The sequence below is a fragment of the Rhyacophila brunnea genome, unplaced genomic scaffold (assembly GCF_057557595.1).
Source record: "Rhyacophila brunnea isolate RB1 unplaced genomic scaffold, BYU_Rbru_1.0 scaffold_24, whole genome shotgun sequence".
NCBI lineage: Eukaryota > Metazoa > Arthropoda > Insecta > Trichoptera > Rhyacophilidae > Rhyacophila > Rhyacophila brunnea.
The window spans coordinates 4460768-4487570 of NW_028232904.1; the positions used below are offsets into that span (position 1 = coordinate 4460768).

The 26803-nt window shown below is 36.8% G+C and overlaps 1 protein-coding gene across 1 annotated transcript in view; it reads right to left on the minus strand.

The window, feature by feature from the left end:
- The window catches only part of LOC147068910 (ATP-binding cassette sub-family C member 4-like), an 80829-nt gene extending 56410 nt beyond the window's left edge, over positions 1–24419 (minus strand). Inside the window, exon 1 of the mRNA XM_085951252.1 lies at positions 24159–24419. Coding sequence (XP_085807378.1) covers positions 24159–24394 — 236 coding nt within the window. The 5' untranslated portion in view covers positions 24395–24419. The remainder of the gene's footprint in view (positions 1–24158) is intronic.
- Positions 24420–26803: the final 2384 nt, after the last annotated feature.

The window sequence follows — 26803 nt, forward strand, 5'->3', positions numbered from 1 at the left end:
TTTGCTTTTGGGGCGACGATTTATAGACACACAAATCATCAAATTTAAATATGAACGTATTATAGATTTGTAGATCATGCTGTAGTATATTAGTATATATGCGGTATTAAATTTTTTGTTTAACACGGTACTTCAGTGAAACGGCAAATAATTTTCAACTATAGGTGCGACGAAATTTTGGACTCGCTGGAAATCGGGGAGCGAACGTCGAGCTGTGAACACGTAAATTTGTTTCGTGATGGCGACGGGGGTATTAATTCTTAAATCGTGTAAAGATGACTAAAAAACGTTACCCATTTACGTGAAAAAGAAAACATGTCAATGAATATATTATTATTGTTACTAATAGAACAATAAACAGAACATTAAATGGACGCATGTTGGATTTATATGACAAATTATATTTCGTTCGGCACGCGTCATTTGCACAATCCGTGCATCGCCTAGCCACGATCTTTTTAGACCATGCCTCAACTGAGGTATAGCCTTTTAGTTCGAAGCAGGCATGAGAGTGGATCAATTGTTTGGGCACCGCATCAGTTGAAGTATGGCCTTATGGTTGAGAGGGTTCAGAAGAAATTCTTGAGACTCCTTTACATGAGGTTGTAAGGATACTGTCCGTGGCTTTATCCAACTGACTTTCTCTTAGGTGTGCTTACATACCGCAGTCTGCAATTTAGAAGAGATCTTTATTTAGCTACGTATTTTTTTCGACTATACGAGGTATAAGTGAGAACATTCTGGGAAGTGTTGACCTGTCCCCCCCTGACATGGCCCCCACAAGGGGGGGCTTACAAGGCTCTAGCCTGGGGGCCCGGACTCAGGAGGTGCCCGGCGTGGTGACTCGACCAGATAAGTGAGATAAACATACATCACAAATTTGCTCTCATAGAAAAAAAAGTCGCTATTTTCCTTCAATAATATTATTTTTTTTTAATTATGTGCTTGTACGATACAATTTTTAATTGTGTATCGACACTCGACAACTCCACAATTCAAATGAATGTAAATTTTAAAAGATACATAAAAAAACTAAATATACACAATAATTTTACCGCGTACACCATTTGGAAAACGCTACTGTAGAGTATCACAGTGCCTTCGTCCTTAGCGATAGGTAGGGGGGCACGCCTAAAATCCTAGCCTGGGGGCCATGGTCCCCGATAACTATATTAGAAATAGAGAGCACCAGTTGTTTATTCTCCCAAGGTGCAAAACCAACCTGCCACTGGTAATGTCAAATTATTTTCGACCATGTCCGATCCTCATAGGATCATATGGGCCGCCACAGAGTGGAGGTTTGTGTTTGCAGATATTGTTTTTACGAGAAATTGATGTCTTTCACTTGCTCAACCTATTAGGTCCATACATAAATTGAAAAACAATATGTGTACTTGTCAGACCCAGGATTCGAACCTGAGACCCAAGACGCAACAGGCCAACGCTTAAGCCGTGTTAATTGGGAGGGCGATAACCATGTTCAACCAATTTTTATATTTTCATTTTTATCGCTTTTTTTACTTCTTTATGATAATTTTTCATTTCATGTTACTTAGATAGATACTTCGCTCTTGGTACTCGTAGAATAAGTAAATTTACTTGCAATTTTATTTTCACAAAATCTAGCATTTTTTTCTCGGAATTTTATTTATTAAAAGTCATTCACTGCGGATCTTGGTTGTTACGAGGAAGATGGGACCGACTGAATTTGATCGTTATAAACATTACTCGTTATATAAGAGAATAAGTATTTTTAAATGAGCAGTCACAAAAGTTGCAATTTAAACAAAATTACACAATTAGAATTTTCCCCCGAAACAAGCATGGCATTCATAAACTACAAATGATGTTGTTTATTGTAATGAATGCTGGTAGGTACCTACTGACTTCAGCTTAGATTCTTTACATGAAATTTCAACCATATTCGTGGATACTTTTTCAATATTGTCGGCAAAAACACCAATTAGGTACTTAGACACATAACTAGTGCCATAAACGTAAAACGATCCCGGCGGCATCGGTCTACGGTCGGATTTCATTGCTTAGGGTCGAAAATGTTTAAACGACCCGACACATTAACAGTTTTAAGAAAATTTTTGACGATATTTTTGCTCAGTATATCCGATAAGTAGCTCGTTATAAAAGTGAATAGATGTATGGAGAAAATTATAAACTAAAATGTCAACGAATGTTTCCTCATTGCATCCGAGATCTCGCTTTGTCCGTGATCGTAATAATCGAGTTCGACTGTATTTAATTACCACATTTAATTAACATACTAATAGTATCTAATGGTCAACTAATGGCAACGCACCAGTTGCGTTGGACGCACAGAATGAGTCTGTTCAGTGTGTAAACCCAAAAATCTATTACCATAACAATCAACGGTGAAAGTCTAGAACACTATAACAATATTGTACTATAACAATAGCCGGGAAGTTAGTTAAAAATCGATTGCAAGATTTGTACTGGACAAACAACCACCGGACAAACAAGAATACGAGCTAATAAAAACGTTGTAATAAATATTGTATATTTTAAAATTCACAATGACGATTATTATTAGATGTATTTAAAACAAAACAAAAAATGTTTTCAGTGTGCAACGATTATTTATACTATTTTTATAGTATCAATAAAAACTAATACTTATATATTATACTATTAAAATACTTATATTTATACTGTGAATAAAAATAATAGTGAATTAAATTTGTCCAAAGTCTCATTTTGACGTATCAATGCCTATTATAGATTCAATAAAATTAATAATGCTTGCGTATTTATCAATATTTTTTACGCATAACTTAATGTTGTAAATAATATTCATCCACCAAGGTGATGATTTTTTAATGTGTTATGTTATTATTATTAAAACTAGTTCCAAAGTATTATTGAACATTATGCCTATAACCAATGACATATTAAATTAAATGGACAACTCACTTCATACCGGCGCGCACGAGAAATTGTGCATGAAAGTCATTCACAGATGTATAGGTAGATGTCACGTGACCATATGACGTATCCATTTCCATTATGCGATACAAGCTTCGAGAGTTTATAGTAATATAACCTTTATTGTAATGACGTATTAGTGTCATGACTCATTGCGTTAGAAACAGATTCTCGGTTACTTACGACTTCTCGGAAATTAGACGCAAGTGAGCCCAGGCGACTGTCCAATGGTTTCTGTCATTCAATTGCATTGAATAAACATTATCTTAAAATGGCATTTTATAAATAATAAATAATACTAACACATGAAAAGTGATATCCCATCTTTCTTGGAGTGTTTAGTAGATTTTTTTACAATTTTTAACTAGGCACATTGGCATTTTGTAACACAATAATAACGGTGGAGTCGAAACCTGACAGTCAGAAATTTTGTATGGGCAGACCCAGCGGTGTCACCAGACCGCTTGCAAGCAGAATGTTCATTTGAACGTAGGATACCGATATTAAAATATGAATTTCGCCATCCGGCAGACCCGACACAAAGTGAGTGTCATTTTATTTTCTAGATGCTTCGTCCGTATTAATGTCATTGCCTATAACCTATAATACATTCATATCCGATCTCAGACTCGAGATATAACATAATGCGTAGATACAACAAGACTCAGAAGGCATCTAAAGCAGAATGCAGGAACTCGCCGAAGTAAGCAACAAAGTAGGCTTGAAAATAAATGTAACAAAGACGAAAGTCATGTACAACTGCTTTGCCGGCTAAAAAAAGATCCTCATCAATGACACTCAGCTCGAACAGGTGAAAAGCTACATCTATCTGGGGCAGCAATGTGTCTATAGATCAGTGGTTCTTAACCTGGGTTCGGTGAGTCAGTCTCAGGGGTTCGGCGGAGGTCAAGACACACACCCGACTCATATGATTCATGATGATACCCCCCGCTTGGCCTGGCTTGGCTGCAGGTGATCACGCAACATATCTTTGCGACCAATCATTTTCGAGGATGCTGGACATAAAAACAAAGAAAAGGAACAGACTTTGTTGCGAAAATGACATGAGAGTGACACTTGCCAAGGTGAAGCCGCGCATTTCTGAACTGGTCTCTGAAAGGCAACATCAGAAGTCACACTGATTTGCAGTAAATATTCATTATTATGTTTTTGTGATGGTTTTGTTCTTTGAACACAGTGATGTTGATGCAAGGTTCATTTTGTGCACCAGTAAAATATATAGGTACCTATGTTTTGAATTTGAAAAAAAAATAAGAAAGATTCGGTGAATGCGCATAGGAAACTGGTGGGGGTCAGTACCTCCAACAAGATTAAGAACCACTTCTATGTATATATGGTGGATGTATACTTGATGAAAATTTTCGTAGAGTAACGCTAGGCTGGAGCGCTTTTGGCCGCCTGAATAATGTCTTCAAAAGTGACCTTCCACTGTGCCTAGAGCGCAAAGTGTTCAACCAGTGTGTACTTCCCGTAATAAAATATGCGTGTGAAACATGGACCCTAAGTAAAAGAGAGATCCAAAAACTTAGAGTTGCACAACGCGGTATGGAGAGGTGCATGCTGGGCATAACGCGAATGGACAAAAAGAGGAATGAGTGGATAAGGAAGCAGACAAGGGTTTGCGATGTGATAGAGTTCATTAAAAGCCTCAAATGGCTGGACACATTGCTAGAAGAAGAGACAATCGTTGGACGAATTTAGTCATCCAGTGGTATCCAAGAAGTACAAAACGTCCGCAAGGTAGACCTAGAGGCCGCTGGATCGATGAAATGATAAAGTTCTGCGGAAGTACGTGGCAACGCAATGCACAGGACCGAGAGAAGTGGAAGCAGCTTGAAGAGCCCTTCTTCCAGCAGTATATAGATTCAGGCTGATGGTGATGATGATAACCCGGTGGCGAAGGGTGGAGATACGATGTTAAGATCTGAATGAATGAATCTACCAAGGGCCGGCACACTTATATGTTTTTTCTAGACATCAAATGACGATTGGAGATAACCAAATATTTGACTCCTTACCATCACACCAGTCAATTTGTGACTGGCCAGGGTGAGTTTGCTGGCAAGCTCTTTGAGCTTGGACTTGCAAGCCGTCCGACATGTCCATGCGAAGGGGTAAGACAGGATGCCAACCACATCCTCTGGGAATGTCTGAGTATGTGCTCCGAACGGGAGGAGATGCTCAGGTCGGCGCAACCAGCTGTTGGGCCCATTGGGCCGTCCGACTTTGTCGCTACTAAGGCCAATTATCTTACATTTAAAAAAATTGCGTTGTCTAACTGCGGGCGTGCAGATCTCTTCACATAATTTTTGCTATCCGTATGATTAGCTTCATTTTCTTTTTTATATATACCTTAAATTCATTTCCTTTTTCATAATTTCCACTTGCTTTTCTCTCCCTGGCACCTTGCATTAGAGTAAATTCTTTAAACTCAGTCAGAGCTCATCTTGAGCGTAGCAACCTCAGTCTTGGGTATTTTCTCACAGGACATTCCCAGGCAAAATTGAAATAGATGCTTCACATCGCCACTGTAGGGTCCCGTGATACGCTCTATTAAGACCGAGTGTGGTACGGGGCGGATTTTGGTTTGGAGGGATTAACTTCAATGTTAAGATCCGACATAAATAGTGCTCACTAAGCTTATATATCTTAGATATCCTTGAGAGGACAGTTTTGAGAAGAGTCTTTGGGGCTGTTCAAGAAGGTGGCATTTGGAAGTCAAGGTATAATGAGAAGCTGTACACACTTTATGGGGGCGAAAAGATCACGTGGCATATGAAAATGCAGAGACTGCGCTGGATCGGCCACGTGCATAGTACCGGCGAGGCGAGCTATGTACACAACCCCCGATGGCAAGAGAAGAGATGTACGGTCGAAATTGAGATGGCTGGACTGTGCCACGGGAGATTTAAGAATGCTCGGCTAGAAGACCAATTAGAGAATGTCGGCGCTGGATCGTCCAGGATGGAGGAAGTTTTTGAAGGATTCCAAGACCCACCAAGGGTTGTAGTGCCATAAATGATGATGAAGCTTTGTCAGTCAAACGTATTTGTTTTCATTGAACCAATACTATAATGTGTAGATAGTGTTTGTTAGTTTTTAAAATTCAATTAAACCTAATCCAAGCCATAGTAGATAATAGTCATAATAGGGATGCAAAATGTATTTTGTTTTTAAAATTCTATTTTATTGTTTAATTTGTATTTTTCTTGAATTATTGTTGTTTTTCTTGTTTTATTAGTTTTGGTTTGTTTTTTTGTCCACTAATTTGATTTACCTGTACTTTTTATTCTAGATGCCATGCCTAGAACATATTATTTTATGTGAAAAAATATATTATAACAATTATAAAAAATCTTTTTGAAAAAAGTAAAGGAATCGAACCTGCATCTCTCGGGTATCGCGCCCACGCACATAGACCACTATACGAACGGAGTCATACTTAATTGGGACAATTTTTAACTAATGGCTTTTAATACTCACTGAAGCACTTTCCAAATTGAGCTACTATTGGCAATCGGCTTTTGTATTTTAAATCAAAGTAATTAGAATGTTACATTATTTAATCTTGTAAATTATTAGTTGAATAGAAAAATAGTTAAGGCTATACCTCAGTTGAGGCATGGTCTAAAAAGATCGTGGCTAGGCGATGCGCGGATTGCGGGTCGCGGGTACAAATGACACATGCCGACCGAAATATAATTTGTCATATAAATCCAACATGCGTCCATTTAATGTTCTGTGTATTGTTCTATTAGTAACAATAAATATATATACACATTGACATGTTTTCTTTTTAAAGTAAATGGGTAACGTTTTTAATCATCTTTACACGATTTAAGGGCGGACGTGCTCAGCGTGGGTCAAAATGGAGCTTTTTTCTATTTTCAAAGCATGATCCTGGACATACCTTAAACGTTGTAGATAATCTATTTATATAATTTTGAAGCCTTATTATCCGTTATATTTATTTTAAACATTTGATGACTGCGTAAACTATTTTTATTACATAAAATAGTATTCTTTTAAACCTCTCGCTCTAATGTTGTAGAATATAGTCATATTTCAGTACATAAATGTGCAGTGGTGTTAAGATTTTTTATATTCTCCTTTTTTATAAACTCCTCATTTTATAAACTCCATTTTGACCTACGTTGAGCATGTCCCCCTTAAGAATTAATACCCCCGTCGCCATCACGAAACAAAATGAAGTATTGACACCTCGACGTTCGCTCTCAGACTGCCAGCGAGTCCAAAATTTCGTCGCGCCTATAGTTGAAAATTATTTGCCGTTTCACTGAAGTATCGCCTTAATTTAATATTTGTTATGTGCTCGATGTATCTTTTCTTTTAAAATAAATAAGTTGTTTGGGGGGTAAATACGAAAGTCAGTGGCACCTACTAGAATTTGTTAAGCCCTCTCCGGCCGCTTAAAAAATCAATGAAAAAGTTTTGAATATTTTTTAATTTCAAAATTGACCCCTTCATACGATTGGTCTGTGTGCGCGTCTGTTTTGAATTCTGAATAATATTATAAAGTAAATGTTTTAATTTTTGACAACATCGCATTTAAAACGTGTTTTCAGATATTAAAATTAGTAGCTACATGAGAAAACAATACAGTCGTCGATATTACGTTTTTGTTAACAAGAAATACTAGAGATTATGTAAACACAGCTAATGTGACGTTACTGTCTTTTTAAAACGTGACCAAAGCAAGAAATGGAACCAAAATCGAACCTTGAGAACTCCATAAAAATTTTGGAACCGGAACCCTTGATTTCTAATCTTGATAACCTCGAACCAAAAACTGAGCCCTTGTTATCACTAGTGTATCAATGGAGAATGGTGGAGGGAAAGTTGTTAAGGTTCTACATAAATAGTGCACATTTGTCAGACGTATTTATTTGTTTTCATTGAACTAAGAATACAATTTGCAGATTGTGCCGCCTAGTTTTCAAAATAACTAAAAGTAACGAAGGGTGGAGGTAGGCTGCTAAGATTCGATATAAATAGTGCACAACCTTTTCAGTCATACTTATTTGTTTTCATTCAAATAAGAATACAATTTGCAGATGGTGCTGGTTTGTTTATAAATTCAATTAAGCCCCGCCTAAACCAAACCATAATGGTTCAGCGCTATTGGCGATCCGACGTAAATAATGCACACGTTTTCGGTCATACTAATTATTTGTTTTCGTTGAATTAAGAATACATATTATTGATGGTGTTAATTGGTTTTTTAGAAGTCTTTAAAACCTGCCTAAAGCCGCGTTGACACGGTCCAAGTACGATCCATGTACACTTGGACCGAGTGCCATCCAAGTGCACTCATATTAGACATCTTCATACTAATTATTCCTATCCAAGATACTTGGACCGCGTCCTACTCATCCAAGTTAACTTGGATAGGAATAATTAGTATGAAGCTGTCACTTGGATGGCACTCGATCCAAGTGTACTTGGATCGTACTTGGACCGTGTCAACGGGGGCTTAAACCAAATCATAATCGATAAAAATATTATTCAATCTATAAAATATCTAAAATTAGTATGGTTTCATGGCATACATGTAGATATTTTATAAATAAACGAATATTTTCATACTACTTATTTACTATTGCTTATATAAGGCAGGGTTTAATTGAATTTTAAAAACTAACAAACACTATCTATACATTGTAGCTTAGTAAACTGAAAACAAATACGTTAGACTGTCAAAGTTTAGTGTGCACTATATATGCCGGATCTTCACAGCCTACCTCCACCCTTCGCCACTGGTTGATATTTTATTATATTATATTGATTGGCCCATAATCCTATGTGCATCTGGGCCGCGTCAAAAATGGCGATACTTCAGTGAAACGTCAAATAATTTTCAACTATAGGCGCGACGAAATTTTGGACTCGCTGGCAGTCTGAGAGCGAACGTCGTGGTGTCAATACGTCAATTTGTTACGTGATGGCGACTGACTAAAAACGTTACCCATTTACTTTCAAAAGAAAACATGTCAATGAATATATTATTATTGTTACTAATAGAACATAGTTCCCACCACCACCCGTCATATATGCACAGCCGTGGATATCCACGGCCGCTTTCTATGACGCTTTAAACGTGTCTGAAAGAAGTGATTTTAAGTGCTCATTCCGTCCCGAGACGGAGTCGCACGGGACTGATGCTGCAACCATGCACCGTAGTGCTTAAAGAAGAAAGTGAAGAAAGAAAATGTTTGTTTTTGGACTGGCTCTGCTGTCCGCTGACGTTAAGCGCTTTGTGTACCCGCATACTGAGTGTCACGAATTGAAATGGATGAGTCTACAGAAGAGTCGGGACTATCCCGCTCCCTATACGACGCTGCAAATTTCTCAAATGCCGGCCAATTGCCAATTGGCCTCGGTTGCTACCAGATCTCCATGACCAATTGGGCCCGTGTGAGGACGGACCCTGGCAAACAGCTCCGCTCGTTCGAATTCCATAAGCGGGCAATCCCAGAGGATGTGTTCAACATCTTGGTGGTCATGCCCGCAGGTACAACCCAGCCCATCTACTATCAAGCCAAACTCGTAGAGTCTGGCGGCGAAGTTGCCATGGCCGGTGAGGAACTGGCTAATCCAGTGCGAAGGTTGGAGTCTTCTAGTTTGGTGCCTGCAGAATACGTCTGGAAAAAAACGGTAAGTGTGCCGCCCCTTGGGGGAGGCGGTCCACCTCGCCTGCCCTGTCTTGTACACAATGTCACTTACAGTCTTCCTGTAAGGAACGTCCTCGGATCTCTGCTGCGGTGTCAGATGGACACCGGCGAGTATTGTGCTGATCCCGAGATAACGAGAGTTAAGGAGTTTACTCGGGAATGCCAAATGCTGGAGGCGTAACCGGCAATTCCCATGAAAATTGCGCCGTATGCAACCTTAAGGGCTCTAGGCTTAAGTCCCCAATTGCTGCCCGCCATTCGGGCCATTCTCTGATAGGCCGAATTGGCCTTAGAGACGGCCGTCTTGGCGTGGTGAACGAAAGACAGCTTGTCATCAAGAATTACTCCCAGATACGTAACCCTTTCGGAGAAACGCACTGAGGTCTGGCCAAAACGAACCGTGGGCGGCCGTCGAGTTATGTTGACCCGAGAACTACCCCTGAGGAGGACAGCTTCCGTCTTGCTCGGGGCAAAGGTCAGCTTGTTCAGCAACCCCCAATTAAGGATTCTGCCCAAGGCGTCCGTGGCTGCACGCTCAAGTGCCGGTCGGCTCGTCGCTCCAACAAGCAGGAGCAATAAACAGAACATTACATGGACGCAAGTTGGATTTATATGACAAATTATATTTCATTTGACATGCGTCATTTGCACCCGCGACCCGCAATCCGCGCATCGTCTAGCCACGATCTTTTTATACCATGCCTCAACTGAGGTATAGCCTTAAATTTGCTTTTACGAGAGATTGATATTAGACATTGTTAAGCCTATAAGATCCAAACACACATTGAAAAACAAGATGTGAATTTTTGCCAAACCAGTGACCCATGACATTATAAGCCTGACGCGTGGCCGCTCGGCAATAGTCGGCCAATAATATATTATATTATGGCAGTAGTGTGGTAATAGAAGTGAATTAATAACAAAACAAATAATTAATGCAGGTAGAAAGTTTGGACTTGGCTTAATTAAATGTTTTATTACGTTACCTACCTACAGTTTGTGAAGTGTAAATGCTAAGATGTCAAATTAATGCATTTAACCATTGCTGACTCAAGTAGAAAGCCGATACATTCACAATGAATGGTCCTACTTTTTCCGCTCTTCCCGTTGTAATCAGTGACGTCCCTAGACAAAATTACTAGACAACGCCCCATTTTTTTTATACCGTATTTTACCGGATGATATCCTACACCAATATCTAAGAAATGTGTTGTATCGATACATTACTAACAAAATACCACTAAATCTACCATTTAAATGCCATCTCTGCTTCAATAGACAAATATTGCGAGTCCACAGTTTCAGATAGGTACATTTTAAATACATGTACAACTTCCAAAACTCGCGAGTGATAAATTTTAAATTAGGTAAGTATGTACTTACCTATAAATCAAATGTAATTCGCAAATATGGGCATGTCATTGCTGATCACCAAGGATGCGACGTCCAAGGACAATGGAAGTAAACTAGACATCGCGAACCCGATAAAAAATACAGTCCTGTTAAACCTTTTATAGTAATTAATACACTTTGTTTCCAACCAGTGAGCTGATTTTTTTAATGGAAAGATATTGCCGTTATTACTAAGTTTATATGGCTATTTATATACATACCTAATGATTCTCCTCGATTTGCCGCCCTTCGGGTAACTGCCGCCCCCAAGCGACGCTCAATCTGCCTACCCCCACGGGACGTTACTGGTTGTAATGTATGAACTGTCATTGCCTGTCGTTGTTCTATAGAGTGCTCATACTGACGCGTCTGTCGTGTTCACACAGGGAATGGTTTGATTTGAATATATAAGTTACATGATAAATAATACACTAGCATTAACACACCTTCTAAAATGTCATGCATATATCAATGCTACATATTTTTTGGAAATCGATATTGCCACCGGTTTTTGTGTGAAGGACTAGTCTGACTTTGACAGTGCTGATGAATACCTAACAGGAATGTATATTATTTATTAATAACACTGATAGTTAATATACTTTATTTGAGATTTTTTTATAATTCAATTTGAAACGAGAAAGGGCGAATCAATATGTCAAGCAATCTGGGATCTGATTTTGACAGCTGAACAGTGGACCACTCGTTGCTTGTACAAAAAGATATGCTCAGGCTTTATTAATCTAAAGATGGCGGTGATTTAACATGTTTTACATAACTCCCTCGTTATCCATTTAACTAATACAAATTGCAATTGTCCAGATTGTAATTTTATCATTACCAGTAAAATATATTACCAAAATATGTCAAAGTGTCTAAAACCGGTTTATGGTATACAAAGGAAACAAAGCTATCGTAGCTTAGAGAAAGTTTGTAGGTCAAGTTCCCTCGTTTTAGGGATTTCAATATCGAAAGAATATAATATCAATATTTCGGTATTTCTTATTAAATAGCGGTATTCGTCAAAACACATTATAGAAAAAAAGAACCCATCAATAAATATCTATTTAAACCATTGGTACAGTTCGGTTATGAGGAATACAGCGGAAAACACAATTTGAAAATACCCGATATACTGAATTATTTGTTAGTGTGTGTTAGTTTAGGTTAGGTTAAGTATATCGGCTATTTTGAAAATGTGTTTGCCGCTGTATTCCTCATAACCGAACTGTACCAATGTTTTAAATAGACATTTATTGATAGGTTTTTCTTTTTTTCTAAAAAACCAAAACATTATTTTATAGCAACCTAAAATACTTACCTACATTTATTATGTTGACATTTGTAAATAAGTATAGATCATAATATTTTAGAACTGCTAATGTTTACAAATACTATAAGTCCGGTTACAGAAAAATCTCGCTGAAATTCAATGTTTGTTGGATTTACTATCAATGTTGGATCAATAGTCATAGAATAAAATTGGAAATATTTGCTACGAATGTTTTCTTTTTCGAATTATAATTCATCACGACAATCTGTAAGTATATTTGAGGATTTTTTTAAAAACATTACTTATTTAACTTTTGGTTTCAGTTAATATATTTGTGTTTTGGCAGCATACAACTTGTAAACCAAATTTAAAATACAATATAGTAAGTAGTAAGAAATGAAAAAATAACATCAAATTCATTTCTCAAAAACATATACGTCTATGCTTTCTTAATACCGGTATTTCAGATTTTTTAAACCGATATTTCGGAAACAATAAATAATTTAATACCGGTTTTGCAATCCCTACATTGTTTAATAAAATTGTGTGTCTAAAAGTGCTGCGCACAGAGACATTGAATAAAAACGATTTTCTAAACCAGCGCATCTATTCTATACACGAGGCGGCTATTTAGGGTAGTTTATCATAATTATGTATAGAGGCGGTTAATTGTTACAATAAGTTAACCGTCTGAACTGTCAAAAAGTGGTATGTTTTAACAGTATGTGCCTACCTCTCTTGGCTGTGTTAATTTGTAGAGCGAGACAGAATATGTCAATTTTACATATTGAGATGCAAGATCCGACTGTTTTGAAATATGATTACGTCACGGCCGCCGTCTTAATTTATAGTTTCCCGTAGCTGTCAGATATCAAGTGGTTAGTAGCAGCTAGTAAGTAGTAACATAATGTTTGTTTTACTGCAATTACATTTTGTGCTACAATCGCAATGACATGACTAATAAAATTGTAGGTTATGTTGACATGTCTGATGTGTCAATGCAAAATTCTTGGGTTCAGGAATCAAGAGTATCCGTTTGGGTCCGACATGTCTACTAACCTAAATTTCCGCCGTATTACGAATTTACCAATGTTATTATTGTAGATAGCAGGCTGTCGAAAACGTATGGAATGCCTTCCGTGTTAATTTTGACCAATGAAAATCAGAAACGTGCTAAAGTGATAAGTGTTAACGGCCCACGTGCCCAACGTAGGTCAAAATGGAGGTTTTATGCTATTTTCAAAGCATGATCCTGGACATTCCTTAAACGTTGTAGATAATCTATTTACATAATTTTGAAGCCTTATTATCATTTATATTTATTTTAATCATTTGATGACTGCATAAAGTATTTTTATTACATAAAATAGTATTCTTTTATACATCTCGATTTAATGTTTTAGAATATAGTCATATTTCAGTACATTTATGGGCAGTGGTGTTAACATTTTTTAGATTTATTAATTTTCAAACGCATTTATAAAACCATTAGTTAAATAAATTAATGCCTATAGTGAAATATTTACCATAAAAAAATATATTTTATAATCTCTGTGATCCAAAATTTGACAAGAAATAGGCATGTTACTATTCACAGAATGGGCAAGATTAACACATTTGAAGATAATTCTAAAGATATTGATTATAAGCTATGTCTTTGACCATTCAAATGTGATAAAACATCCTACGAATAATGATTGTTTTATAATAATTATTAACCTAAGAATAAGATAGTATTTTTTTGAAATACGCCATTCCATACGTTCAAACACGGCCATGCCAGTATCACACCCAGTATCCGTCGCAAACACCTGTTTTCGAAGCTCAGTATACGGTTGAACTCTGAACCTTCGTGAGGTGGCATGATTCGATACCTTAAAGCAGCACCGTCAGAATATAAGCATCAAATAGGCGGAATTTGGTTTTGACTGAGTACAATCGTGAGTTCCAGACACTCCGCATCAAGTTGAATGTTGCTCCAGCCATTCCCATTCAGATAGCAAGCTCTCTGCAAAGATATAGAGACTGAAAACAGTGGAAGGAGCTAGGGGTGACATAAAACGGTTACTATCAAAAAATGAATACCTCACAGGACAAATCGACAAGATTGTTGACAAGTGGCGCACACAAAGAATATATATTTTTAATTGTTACTCAACAGGAAAATAATATATTACAATCGTTGACGTCAAAGTGACAGTCATAATATTATGAAAGAAAAATAAATATTCTGACAAAAACAAGATTTAATAAACAAAGTCTCAAGGTGTCTTCACCTACAACTTATTCGAGACAAAGATGTGTATTTTTGGATGAAGTTTGTTTGTATAAAGGACACAGAGTACCTACAGTTGAAGTTCAAATTTGCCTCAAATGAATTTTATTTGTCCCAGTCAGAATTTATATTAATTTTTAATTTCACTAGCGAATTCGTTCGCGTAATATACGGATGTAAAAACTCGTAACTAAATAAAACTAAATAAATAAATGTTGTATCGGAAATATATGGCCGTATATTAAAGACCGTCCAACCTCTTTGGGTCGTGTAATAGTACTGACATAAAATTCACGTCTAAGTAAAACACGGTTCTTGTCGGTTTACACTTACAGGAAGCCAGTAGCAAACAAATTTTGAAAATAGCCGATATACTGGATTATTTGTTACGTTAGGTTAAGTTCTCATTTTCGAATTCATGAATTTTGCCAAAATCAGCTATGAAAATTGAATCAATGTTCATATTTAATGTAATATAATGGGAGACCGTATAGTATACAGTCCCACGATGGCTGCGCGGTTTACGCGTCGGCCTATAGTGTCATGGGTCCCAGGTTCGAATCCTGGGTCTGGCTAGTACACATATTCTATTTAAATTTGAGTATGAATCACAGTATGAAACTAATTAATAGGTTGAGGAAGTGGCTGGACATCCATTTCTCGTAAAAAAAATCTGTTGATACAATCCTCCACTCTGTGGAGGCCCATTATGATCTTATTATTATCCATATTGATCCATTATTATCTTATCTTATGATCCGACATGGTCGAAAAAAGAATAGTATACGATCATCTCGCTCCGATAAGAAAGCTCATGGCGAACTTTGCCACGGAGAAATGCTTTACGTACAGTTTACATGTACATAACCGTAAAAACTAGATATAATAAAGAAATTGACTGATTTAATTTGATTGTAATTGATCCACCTATATAGACAACGGTTTGATCACACTTCACCACTCGTCCGCTGCTATCTGATAACTATTTACCAACTTTACTAGTGATGGATTATTGCAAATGCGTCACCATTGATCTTATTGGAATCATAGATACTAAATAATAAATATGTAGGTACAGTAAAACCTTGATATAACGGACTTCCGATACTACTAAACGAAACTATAACAAAAATGGTGTTGCCTTCGCCAACTTCTGGAGCGACACATCGTAACTATTGAAGACCCGACACGACGAAGAAGAATTAAGCTCTGCCTCATCCAAACCATAATATTATTGGTATATTTTGGGCGATACGACAAAATTATGCACATTTTGTCATTCATTTCATTAATTAAGAATACATATTACCTATAATGTTGGTTCATTTTTTAAATTCATTAAGCCCTGCCCAAGCCAAACTAAAATAGATAAAAAATATTATTCTATCCATAAAATATTCAAAGTTATGTATGATTTAATCAGTGACGTCCCGTTGGGGTAGGCAGACTGAGCGTCGCTTGGGGGCGGCAGTTACTCGAAAGGCGGCAAATCGAGGAGAATCAATAAATATATATAGGAATAGGTACCTAAACTTAGTAATAACGGAAATATCTTTCCATTAAAAAAATCAGCTCACTGGTTGGAAACAAAATGTACCTATTGATACCGAGAAGAATGGGTGGGGGACTCATATGTATGCTGGCAGCGTTCTTCACGAGTATCACCTTGATTGAGGGTTGTGTGGACATCAGGACATATAATTCAAGATAAAACACGTCTTTGATTTGACAATTTCCCTGCGCAGGGACGTTTAATTACATTAACTTTCCAGACATTGGTTGGATTACATCATTAATTACACTTAAAGGAGTCTTAGATTTAGCTATGGCACAGTCACTATGTGGGAGCACGTGTTTGAACACATTGGCCAAACGGGCGCGAAAACGTTTTATCGAGGACGCGACACATGGTTTGCTTTATTGGACTCGCGGTTTGCTTTAAGGGCAACTGTATAGATTATTATTCACACGACAACGATAAAGGGTGTCACTTTTTCTAAGATATGATAACTTTTGATTGATTATTTTTAACGCGAGGATCCTAACTGAAACACGCGTTAAAGGTATCCGCCGCGCCGAGGCCGGGCGGAGGAAATGTTTTTGTCAGCTTCACTGCCGGATTGGAACTGACCCTGACTTTCAAAAAATATCGAAAAAAAATTAACGGCGAGGGGTACTCGATATCCCAGGGGTGCGGGCGGGTTGTTTGTCACAGCTTTGAACTGTAAATTTTTGGGCGCGCATCGGCCGGAGAGGCCCTTCTTAGAAGTTATCGGTTGAGCCGGATACTATCCCGCACGGCAGAAGAACCAAACTTTCGGTCGGGGTCCTCCTGACTTTGATTAAATTGCGGATTTGGAATTTGAAACTGTCGTGCCGGGTTCTTTTCTTTTTTGTCTGGTAACACTATCAATTAGCATAAACGGTTTAACAGGACTTTCGTCGGGTTCACGATGTCTAGTTTACTTCCGTTGTCTTTGGTCATCACTCCTCGATGGCCAGCAATGACAGGTGCAGATTTGCGAATTATATTTGAATTATAGGTAGGTACATACTTAGGTAAGTACCTAATTAATTTATCCAAATATTTTTGCCAGTCATTCGCGAGTTTTGAAAGTTGTCAGGTGTATTTTTAAATGTATCTGAAACCGTGGACTCGCAATATTGTATATTAAAGTGGAGATGACATTTAAATTAAATTTTGTGTTACTTATATATTTTGTTAATAATGTATTTCTTAGATATTGAAGTCATGAAAGGATAATAAAAATACTGTATAATGGGGTGGCATTTCGACGCTGCCTAGGGGCGGCATTTTATCTAGGGACGTCACTGGATTTAATTGCATATTTTGTGATATTATATAGATTTTTAGACTATTATCTATTATGGCTTGGTTTACACAGGGCTTAATTGAATTTTATAAACTTACCAGCACCATCTGCGAATTGTACCTATTCTTAGTTCAATGAAAACAAATACGTATGACTGACAAAGTTTAGTGTGCACTATTTATTGCGGATCTTAACAGCCTACCTCCCCGTTAGCCTCTGGTGTAGACATATTTTAATGTCTGCACTCTGCAGGTGTCACCTTTCTACAAATTTGCATTCTTTGTTAAATAATACCCAAATAAATATTCTTCACAACGACTTTCTAGTCCGGTTCAACAATAGTCAGTTTCCGAATAGACTTTCGAAATATTGATACTATAAGGCAATCTGCTCACGTGAATACTCAAAAAAGACGAGACTTAGGGCTTGCGCAGACAGAGTGCGGTCAGGCGGTCTGCGTTCCGCATTCGGAGTTCGGCGTTCTTTGTACTGTATGGACTTCATACTGTATGGGTACACAGCCGGCGGTCAGACCGCGCCGGTCAATTGGAACGCTAGAGTTCTGGAGTTCTATGCCCGGAATTACAAAGAACGCCGTACCTCCCGTCCAGTCCCGTCATAGGAATTTGAGCAGTCACACAACATAGAGCGAAACCACACGGGGGAGTGAGTACGCAACAGCGGTGCTTTCTCACTTCCACTCGCAGTCGGAATATAGCAGTCTCGCATTATGCAGCGCTTGTGTCAGTACAACGTTTGTAAACAAATGGAACGCTTATTGTTGACCGCCACCTGTCTGCTGTCCCTGAACGTTAGCGGTCAACGGTCGGTTGAACGCAGAACTCCGACCGCTCTCTGTCTGCGCAAGCCCTGAAACTCCAGTATCTAGCTAATGTATTTCAATGGCAGCTCGCTGCAGTGACGTCCCTAGACAAAATGCCGCCCCTAAGCAGCGTCAAAATGCCGCCCCATTTTTTTTATCATCCTTTCATTACTCCAATATCTAAGAAATGTGTTGTATGAAGCATGGCTCCCGCATCCTGAAGCGGGCCCCCAGGCTAGGATCTTTGGCAGCCCCCCTACCTATCGCTAAGGATAAAGGCAGTGTGACGCTCTACAGTAATGTTTTCCAAATGGTGTACGCGTTAAAATTGATGTGTATATTTAGTGTTTTTTTGTATATTTTAATACACCCATTTGAATTATGGAGTTTTTAAGTATCGCTACACAATTTTAAATTGTATCGTATAACCACATAATTTTAAATATTAATATTATTGAAGAAAATAGCGCCGCAGGCGAATTTTTTGCTATTAGAGCGAATTTGAGATATGTGTTTATTTCACTTATCGAGCCCGGGACCCAGGCTAGAGCTCTGTCAGCCCCCTCTTGTGGAGGGCATGGTATGGATGGATACATTATTAACAAAATATATACCTACCACTAAGCTGAATCATAAAAAATTAAACTTAGATATTAATAAATAAATTATCAAATAAATATAATATTAGTTAAACACTTACCCAAATCACCAGAGTCTGAGATGCCATTTGGTTGTTATGTCTGACACATTTGGTCTGTACCATTTAGTTATACCTACGCAGACGTAATATTTTTACACCATTTTTTCTATGCCATTATTGTACCCTACAATATGTAAACACAATAATTTTCCTCGTTATTTTTTTAATATAAACCTATTTTTAATCATAAATATACTATTAATTAATAGTCTCAACACTCAACCGTTGATGATTGAAATAAAATACCCAAATCCACACTACTATCAGCACAAAATATGTTTACAAAAAATGACTTAAAAGAAGGTATTGTTATTCACAGCACGATAAATACGATATAATCTAGATAGGTACCTACTAGTGTACATTTTTATTACAATTAGCTGGTACTTAATATAGTATGCACGAATACTAATTGATTATGACAAATGTCAATGGATTAATAATCATTATGAATATCTATTTTGCAATAGACATCCAGCAACTTTTAAATCTCGGGAGTGACTAGCAAAAATATTTGGATAAATTAAAAAATACGGAAGTATGTACCTACCTATAAATCTCTACCATAATGTTCCTTGTTTCGTCACCAACGTTGAAATCTATATAGGTAGGTAATATTATTTTGTTTTAATACCTACCTACGTCGCTTGTTCGGCGCCAGCTATGGCGCGACGGCTTTTGCGCGTATACCTACATATTATCACTGTTATGAAAGGAACTCATTAATCTGAGCAAATGACATTATATTATTATATTATGACTGATTTATTATGGGTTTTTGGTGTTTTACATTTATCATTTATAATGTGTCTACGTAGCAAGAGTAATAAAAATATTTTTTATTGGCATTTGTATACGAAACCGAGCAGTCAAAAATAAAACAAAAATTCTTCGCTAAGCGTGGTGACATCATACTAAAATATAGTAAGTACTGGATAAAAAAAACATCCGGAAAAAAACATCTCCAACGCTCTGGTTATAATATAACTAATATAGGTAGCTATTTCTATATAATACCAAATAGTTCTACTCGATTTGCCGCCCTTCGAGTATCTGCCGCCCCAAGCGACGCTCAATCTGCCTACCCCCACGGGACGTCACTGGCTCGCTGGCGGTAAGACTGGAATATCATAGTTTCAAAACGTCCGCGACCGAAACCGAAGAGACGCGACATGTTAGTCTCCCAGTCTCTCCGTTTCCAATCACCCATAAAACAGTGGTACCAATATTAGTAGATTCTATGAAAAATCATATTTTCTTACCAAAACTAGTAGCACTGAACTGAACTAAACAAGCAAAAACAAGTCAAGACGTCAACAAGTGGGCGAACCGATTTTTAATTTAAAATATGTTTCAGATGTTAAGAAAATACTCCTGCCTGTATAATTACAGGTTGCCAGAATATTCCCGTAAAGCGTCAATTACATTGAGCTACTTTACGAGCTGTTTGTTGGCGAATTTAATAGCGGGCGATTCAGCTACTGCGATTATGATGTGACACACAAAACTTTCCATTCGCTGAGATCCCACAAGCCAGCGACTATTTTGACAGAACGTAGTTCGTTTTTTTACCGGGAGGTTGCTACTGCGCAGACGCAGTAGGCGCACACGCCGGCGTGTAGCGTGTAAAGTTGACCGGCTTTTAACTTTTCTCGGTAGAGTGTTTACAATCTGCTTGTTAGCTTGTTCGATGATTACACTGGGCGACTTTACAGGCAGATTGTAAAATCGCCAACAAACAGCTCGTAAAGTAGCTCAATGTAATTGACGCTTAAAGATATTACGGAAAAAGCTAAAATGGAATGGGTTTGACAATCATTAGGTTTCAGTAGCGCCGTGTGCAAGGCATCACTCACTGGCCAGTTTATGAGTTCCATCACCAACCAGTTCGTCAGATTTTAGTTTCTACATGAGCGGTTGGCCTAAACGCCCTAAACATACAAACAATATAAAACTTTTCTATAAAGTAGATTTTTGGGTAATTAGCAATACGAAGGAATTTATTCTGTCAGCTGACGACATACAACTGTTGTATGTATATTTTATATATTTAATGACACCGTTCTATTGGGAAAATACGAGAATTTAAATTAGATAATGACGTAAATGAAAGGCAGATGTTTTGCATATATATTGTTGTTGTGAAATATAATAACAACAATATTTAATGTTGTAAAATAAAAATATTAACTAACATCTGCAACGTTTTTCAGTGCAGTATTCCCCGTTACTACACATATTATGCGCACGAGGGTGTTGTTTCGGGTACGATGTTCCCCGAAGAACGAAAATAATACAACGGAACATAAGTTTTTTTTAACCGTCTGCAAATTGTATTCTTAGTTCAATGAAAACAAATAAGTATGACTGACAAAGTTTAGTTTAGTGTGCACTATTTATGTCGAATTTTAACAGCCTACCTTCACCCCTCGCCACTACCCCCTACCATGGCCCCCACATCCTGAAGCGGGCCATCCTACCTATCCTAAGTGTGAGGCCTCAGTGCCAGCGTTCGGCGCAGCGTTGAGCGTTTTGCGCAAATCAAACGTATAACCGTATAAATGTATAACCAAAAAAAGACATTGTCTACGAACATTTTCACACACGGTTATACGTTTGAGTTGCCACTCAGGACGTACAAGGGACGTACACTCGGGTAAAGGCAGTGTGACGCGCTACATTAGGGTTTTCCATGATGTACGCGGTAAAATTAATGTGCATTTTTAGCGATTTTTTGTATTTACCTATCCATTTACATCCATTTGAATTATGGAGTTGTCGAGTATCGGCACACAGTTAAAAATTGCATCGTACTATCAAATATTTTAATTATTAATAATTATTGAAGCAAAATTACGCCACAGGCGGCTTTTTTAATGTTAAAGCAAATTTGTGGTCTGTGTTTATCTCACGTAAATACGTAAACCCTTAGACTATAGATACATCCGTAAACCCATCGTGTAAGGCTGGACCACCCCCATCTTTAGACAGGACTCGAAATGGACCGGAACGCACCGGAGCGCTGTTCCGGTTCGTAAAATCCCCAAAATTATTGCTCCGTCTCGTGGGCATATTAAATTGACAGTGAGCTAGATTTGCCATTTAATAAAAAAATCTAAAAGTTTGTCCACACTGATAACCTTATTAAATTTCACGATAATTATCAAAATTTGTTTGACCAAAAATTATTTTAATGGAAATATAATGAGGTTGCCAGCAACTTGTTGCCAATTTGGACACGGCATAACACACGTATGTTTATAAAATACACAAGCAATTAGATAACTATGATAACATTTTCATAAAATATTGAGCGCTCCGGTTCGTAAAATATTCCATTTCGAGCGCTGTCTTTAGATTAATAAAGCCTGAGCATAACTTTTTGCACAAGCACCGAGTGGTTCACTGTTCAGCTGTCAAAATCAGATCCCAGATTGCTTGACATATTGATTCGCCCTTTCTCGTTTCAAATTGAATTATAAAAAATTCTCAAATAAAATATATTAACCATCAGTATTATTTATAAATAATATACATTCCTGTTATTCATCAGCTGTCAAAGTCAGACTAGTACTTCACACAAAAACCGGTGATAATATCGATTTCCAAAAAATAAGTAGCATTGATCTATGCATTACATTTGTAGAAGGTGTATTAATGATAGTGTATTATTTATCATTTAACTCATCTATCCAAATCAAACCATTCCCTATGTCAAGACAGCTGGAAATATGGATTTGTAATAACCATTAACGCCAAGGTCTTCAACATACGTTAAAATAATCTGAAACTAAGAATACTCAAACAAATGAACACGACATACGCGTCAGTATGAGCACTCTATAGAACAATGACAGGTCTCCCATATACAACGGGAGGGGCGGAAAGGTAGGACCAGTCGTGAATGTATCGGCTTTCTCTTCAGTCGATAATGGCTGAACGCATTAAATTTAACTAAGAAATCATTGTGGTTAACTTTAACTGTTAATCCTTGGCATAAGGCCATTACAAATTACATTGAAGCAGGTACTAAATTAAAACAAGTATTTTTTTAATCATTATCGGGGACCGGTTTCGGTAGTTGACCAATCAAAATCTATTGAAAAAAATAATTGGAAAGGTCAAATGTTGGCAGTATTTTGATCAGGTGTGGCGTATTTAAAAATTCTTGACCTATCTACATAAATTAATAATACAAAAACTATTTCCGCTTCGAGATATGAGGGGTATAAAGGTGAGTGTACACAGCGCCTGAAGATGCCGAAAGGCGAAACCCGGGTCGCAAAAAACGACTCAAATGGAAGAGTACAAAACTTAAATCCATTAGAATTTAAATATTTACACAGTTATCGTTGACAAGTTATGTATATTTTTGTAACTAAATAATATAAGAATGTGCTACCAATATTATCTAATAAGCAGTTAAATTGATTGTCTCTTGTTTTATATAATATTTTTACCACGAAATAATTGGAAGTGGGTTGTTTTCTAGCTAGGAAAGACTGTACCCAACTAGATAATATAGAATAAACTTTTTAAAGAATAATTGTTATTTTCAATAGAATCTGAAATATCTGTATAACATGCCGTAAAGTTTGTAATATTTGAAGACATTCAGCGTCGATTTTTTACGCAAATGACGCGACCGATTCGTCAGAAAATTTAAAATCTCCAAACCGTCTATAAAAAATGCGTAGATATTTATCACAAATTGGTGATTTTACTTTTTAGTACTATCGATTAAACGCTTGACTATCATTCGACAATGTTAAAATCAGCGACGTCACGTGAGAATAGGCAGATCATGCGTTGCTAAGAGACAGCACATAATTATGAAGGGAGCAATTGCAAATATTATATACCTACATTTTCTATAGTACTAGATTTTATTTTATTCTATCTTAGGGGGCCTCAAAACTAGACAGTGCGTCTGGCCTCGACGTCAATAAACGCGCCACTGCCTCTACCAAATCTCTCTCCAATGTATTGGTATATTGTGACTATTTTATTAGTCTGTTTTAATTACCGGGATCTAGTATAATTTTACAAATGCTGAATTCCACCGCAGAATACCGCAAACTGCCGCAGGATATCACGTTTTTTGCGGCAACTTTATGATGCCTCAATAAACACTATAAACTTACACTTTATTATAATGTATGTATATTATTAGCATAATTCTTGACTTACTTTTCAAGTTTATCTCCCAAGCTCTGCGATCTGTCTGATTTGGAGACGGTCCCCAAGTCCTCGATTACTAAGTCATTGTTGTATCCCTTGCAGAATAGGGGAAGGGTCCAGAGGAAGAACCACCTGGACAGGAAGTTCACATTTTTCGAAATGCAACAGTCACTTTTTTTGGCCGTTTTGTCACTTTGTATGTCAGTCATTTTATTGTCGGGATTAGTGTCTTTACATCGCTCCATACTACGCGAGGTTCCGATTTATACTAAAGAATTCGAATACATTTTTCAGAAGCGCGCCAAAAGCTTATCAATCGAATACAGTATTGCCATTATTAAAAATCAATGACAAACAAAACGATTATAACATTATTATTAATATTCTGTGCATACTTGAACAGAAAATAAAACCATAAATAGATTATAGATAGATAGGTATCTACTAAAAATATTTATAGGAACCTACTATAGGTTCGTTTCTTTCAACATGAACGAAACAAATCAAATTAAACCATAGACAATATACATACAAATTGTAGTTGACCGGAAATGGTTTGAGATTTGACGTTTGGTTCAGTGTATCATTGAAAATCAAACCGTTCTCGGACCATCAGAAATGGTTTGACATGAAACGTCAAGCCAATTCGGACGATCCATAGACTAATGGCAATCTGTCAAAGTGTTGATAAGCATTATTCGGCATTTATATATCGTGAGGTGTTCATATTAATATGTTAGATATTTACACCATAGGAGTTCACTTGAATTATATGTATTATAGATTAATAGTCAATACCTATTATTTATAAGTAACCATACGCGAACAAGACGCCGCTTTTGGTGTTATTATCTCAAAATCCAGCACTATTTTCTATGCAAGTTCGATTTAATATCATTACTATAATTATTATGTCAGACAAAGAATTTATTTTCATTTTATTTATATTTTGTAACGGAGATTCTAAACTACAAACTGTGTTAAATCAACCCGGAATGATCTTTATATTACCTAACGAATTTAATATGTTCGATTGTCGTCTAAGTCACAATATCATACTGTCGACATGAACAAGTGGTCAATAATTATGAAAAGCTCTAATCAAAAGTAATTTTTAAAAACTCGTCATAACTATAAATCTTATAAATTAACTAAATGGCTACCTATTTATGAAGTATTCTTTATATTTTGTATATTTAAAATGAATGAATACGACAGTTTGTTAAATTTGTATTATTGTAGACCACGATAGGAGGTTTTTTTTTTTTTTTTTTTTTTTTAGAATTATTAATAACCATATCCTTGCTTTTTCGTACAAGGTGGTTGTTAGTAATTTTGAACAATCACAAACACCCAGGCTTTGAAAAAAACACATAAATGTTTTTGTCATGACCGGGAATCGAACCCAGGAACTCTCGGGTGGACACGATAGGAGGTTAGAATTTCATAACAAGTTGACGTTTCAAATATGTTTCTGTTTTAGAGACTAATATATTATGAATTAATTTTAAGTACTGGCAACACTAATTAGTTGTCAGAAAAGCGTTTCCGTGGACATTCTACCAAACGGTTCCAAATCAAATAAATCCAACGATGCCATTTGATTCGTTCAGTTCAGGTTCAATGATACGAACTTTATGTATTATAAACAGAAAGTGAAAGACCGTGCATGATTGTGTAACTAATTTGAGCCCTCCTGAATAAAAAAAATATACCATACCTACTCATACTAACTCATTCGCTGCTGACTAGATAATGATTTTTAAATTACCACCTTTAAAATGCACGTTAATTACATCGATCGGCCGCCTGGTCATTACGCGCCAGGTGCGTCTTCAGCGTCTTAATTAATATTTTGGTCTATTTTTTTATTCAATGAATTGCTTCAGAAATGTAACAGACTACAAGTTAATTTCGTCGTAATTAGATAGGACGCACACTGAATTAGTAAAGCACATTTTAAATATTTTTCTAGTAGTTGTATTATAGGCAGCGCTCGAAATGGAAAAAATTATGAACCGGAGCGCTCGATAATTTTACGAAAATATTAACATACTTATCTAATTTTACGCGTATTTTATAAAAGGAGTGTGTAAGAATCTTTTGTTATATTTCCGATCTAGCGCAGACGGTCAAATTATTTTTCCAAAAGACGGAGCGAAAATTTTGGAGATCTTATGAACCGGAACGGCGCTCCGGTGCGTTCTGGTCCATTTCGAGCCCTGATTATAGGTATCTATATGTTGTAGAGATGTTTTCAAATTATTAATTTCAAAAATAATTTATTAATGAGGACGAAAATGGTTATAATTGATAAGAGATTGGACTCCTCCCCCAGAGGTAGCACACAAATGTCAGTGTGTACTCGTTTTGTGAGAGAAAGTTCTACTTCTCTGAAATTAGGTACACTTTGCTGCAAATGGGCCATACTTGGACATAAAAACGCCCCACTGAGTATTTTTTTTTATCAACACAAGCACAACCAATTTATGATAAACGTATTTTCATTATAAAAAGTTCCCGCAATAAAAACTTTATTAGGATTCAGGGTAAGAAAAAATAATGCAAATGGATGTAAGTATTTTATTTTTAATAACACAAAAAACACAATAATATTACGAAAAATTATACACAAATCAGTTAATAGCAAATGG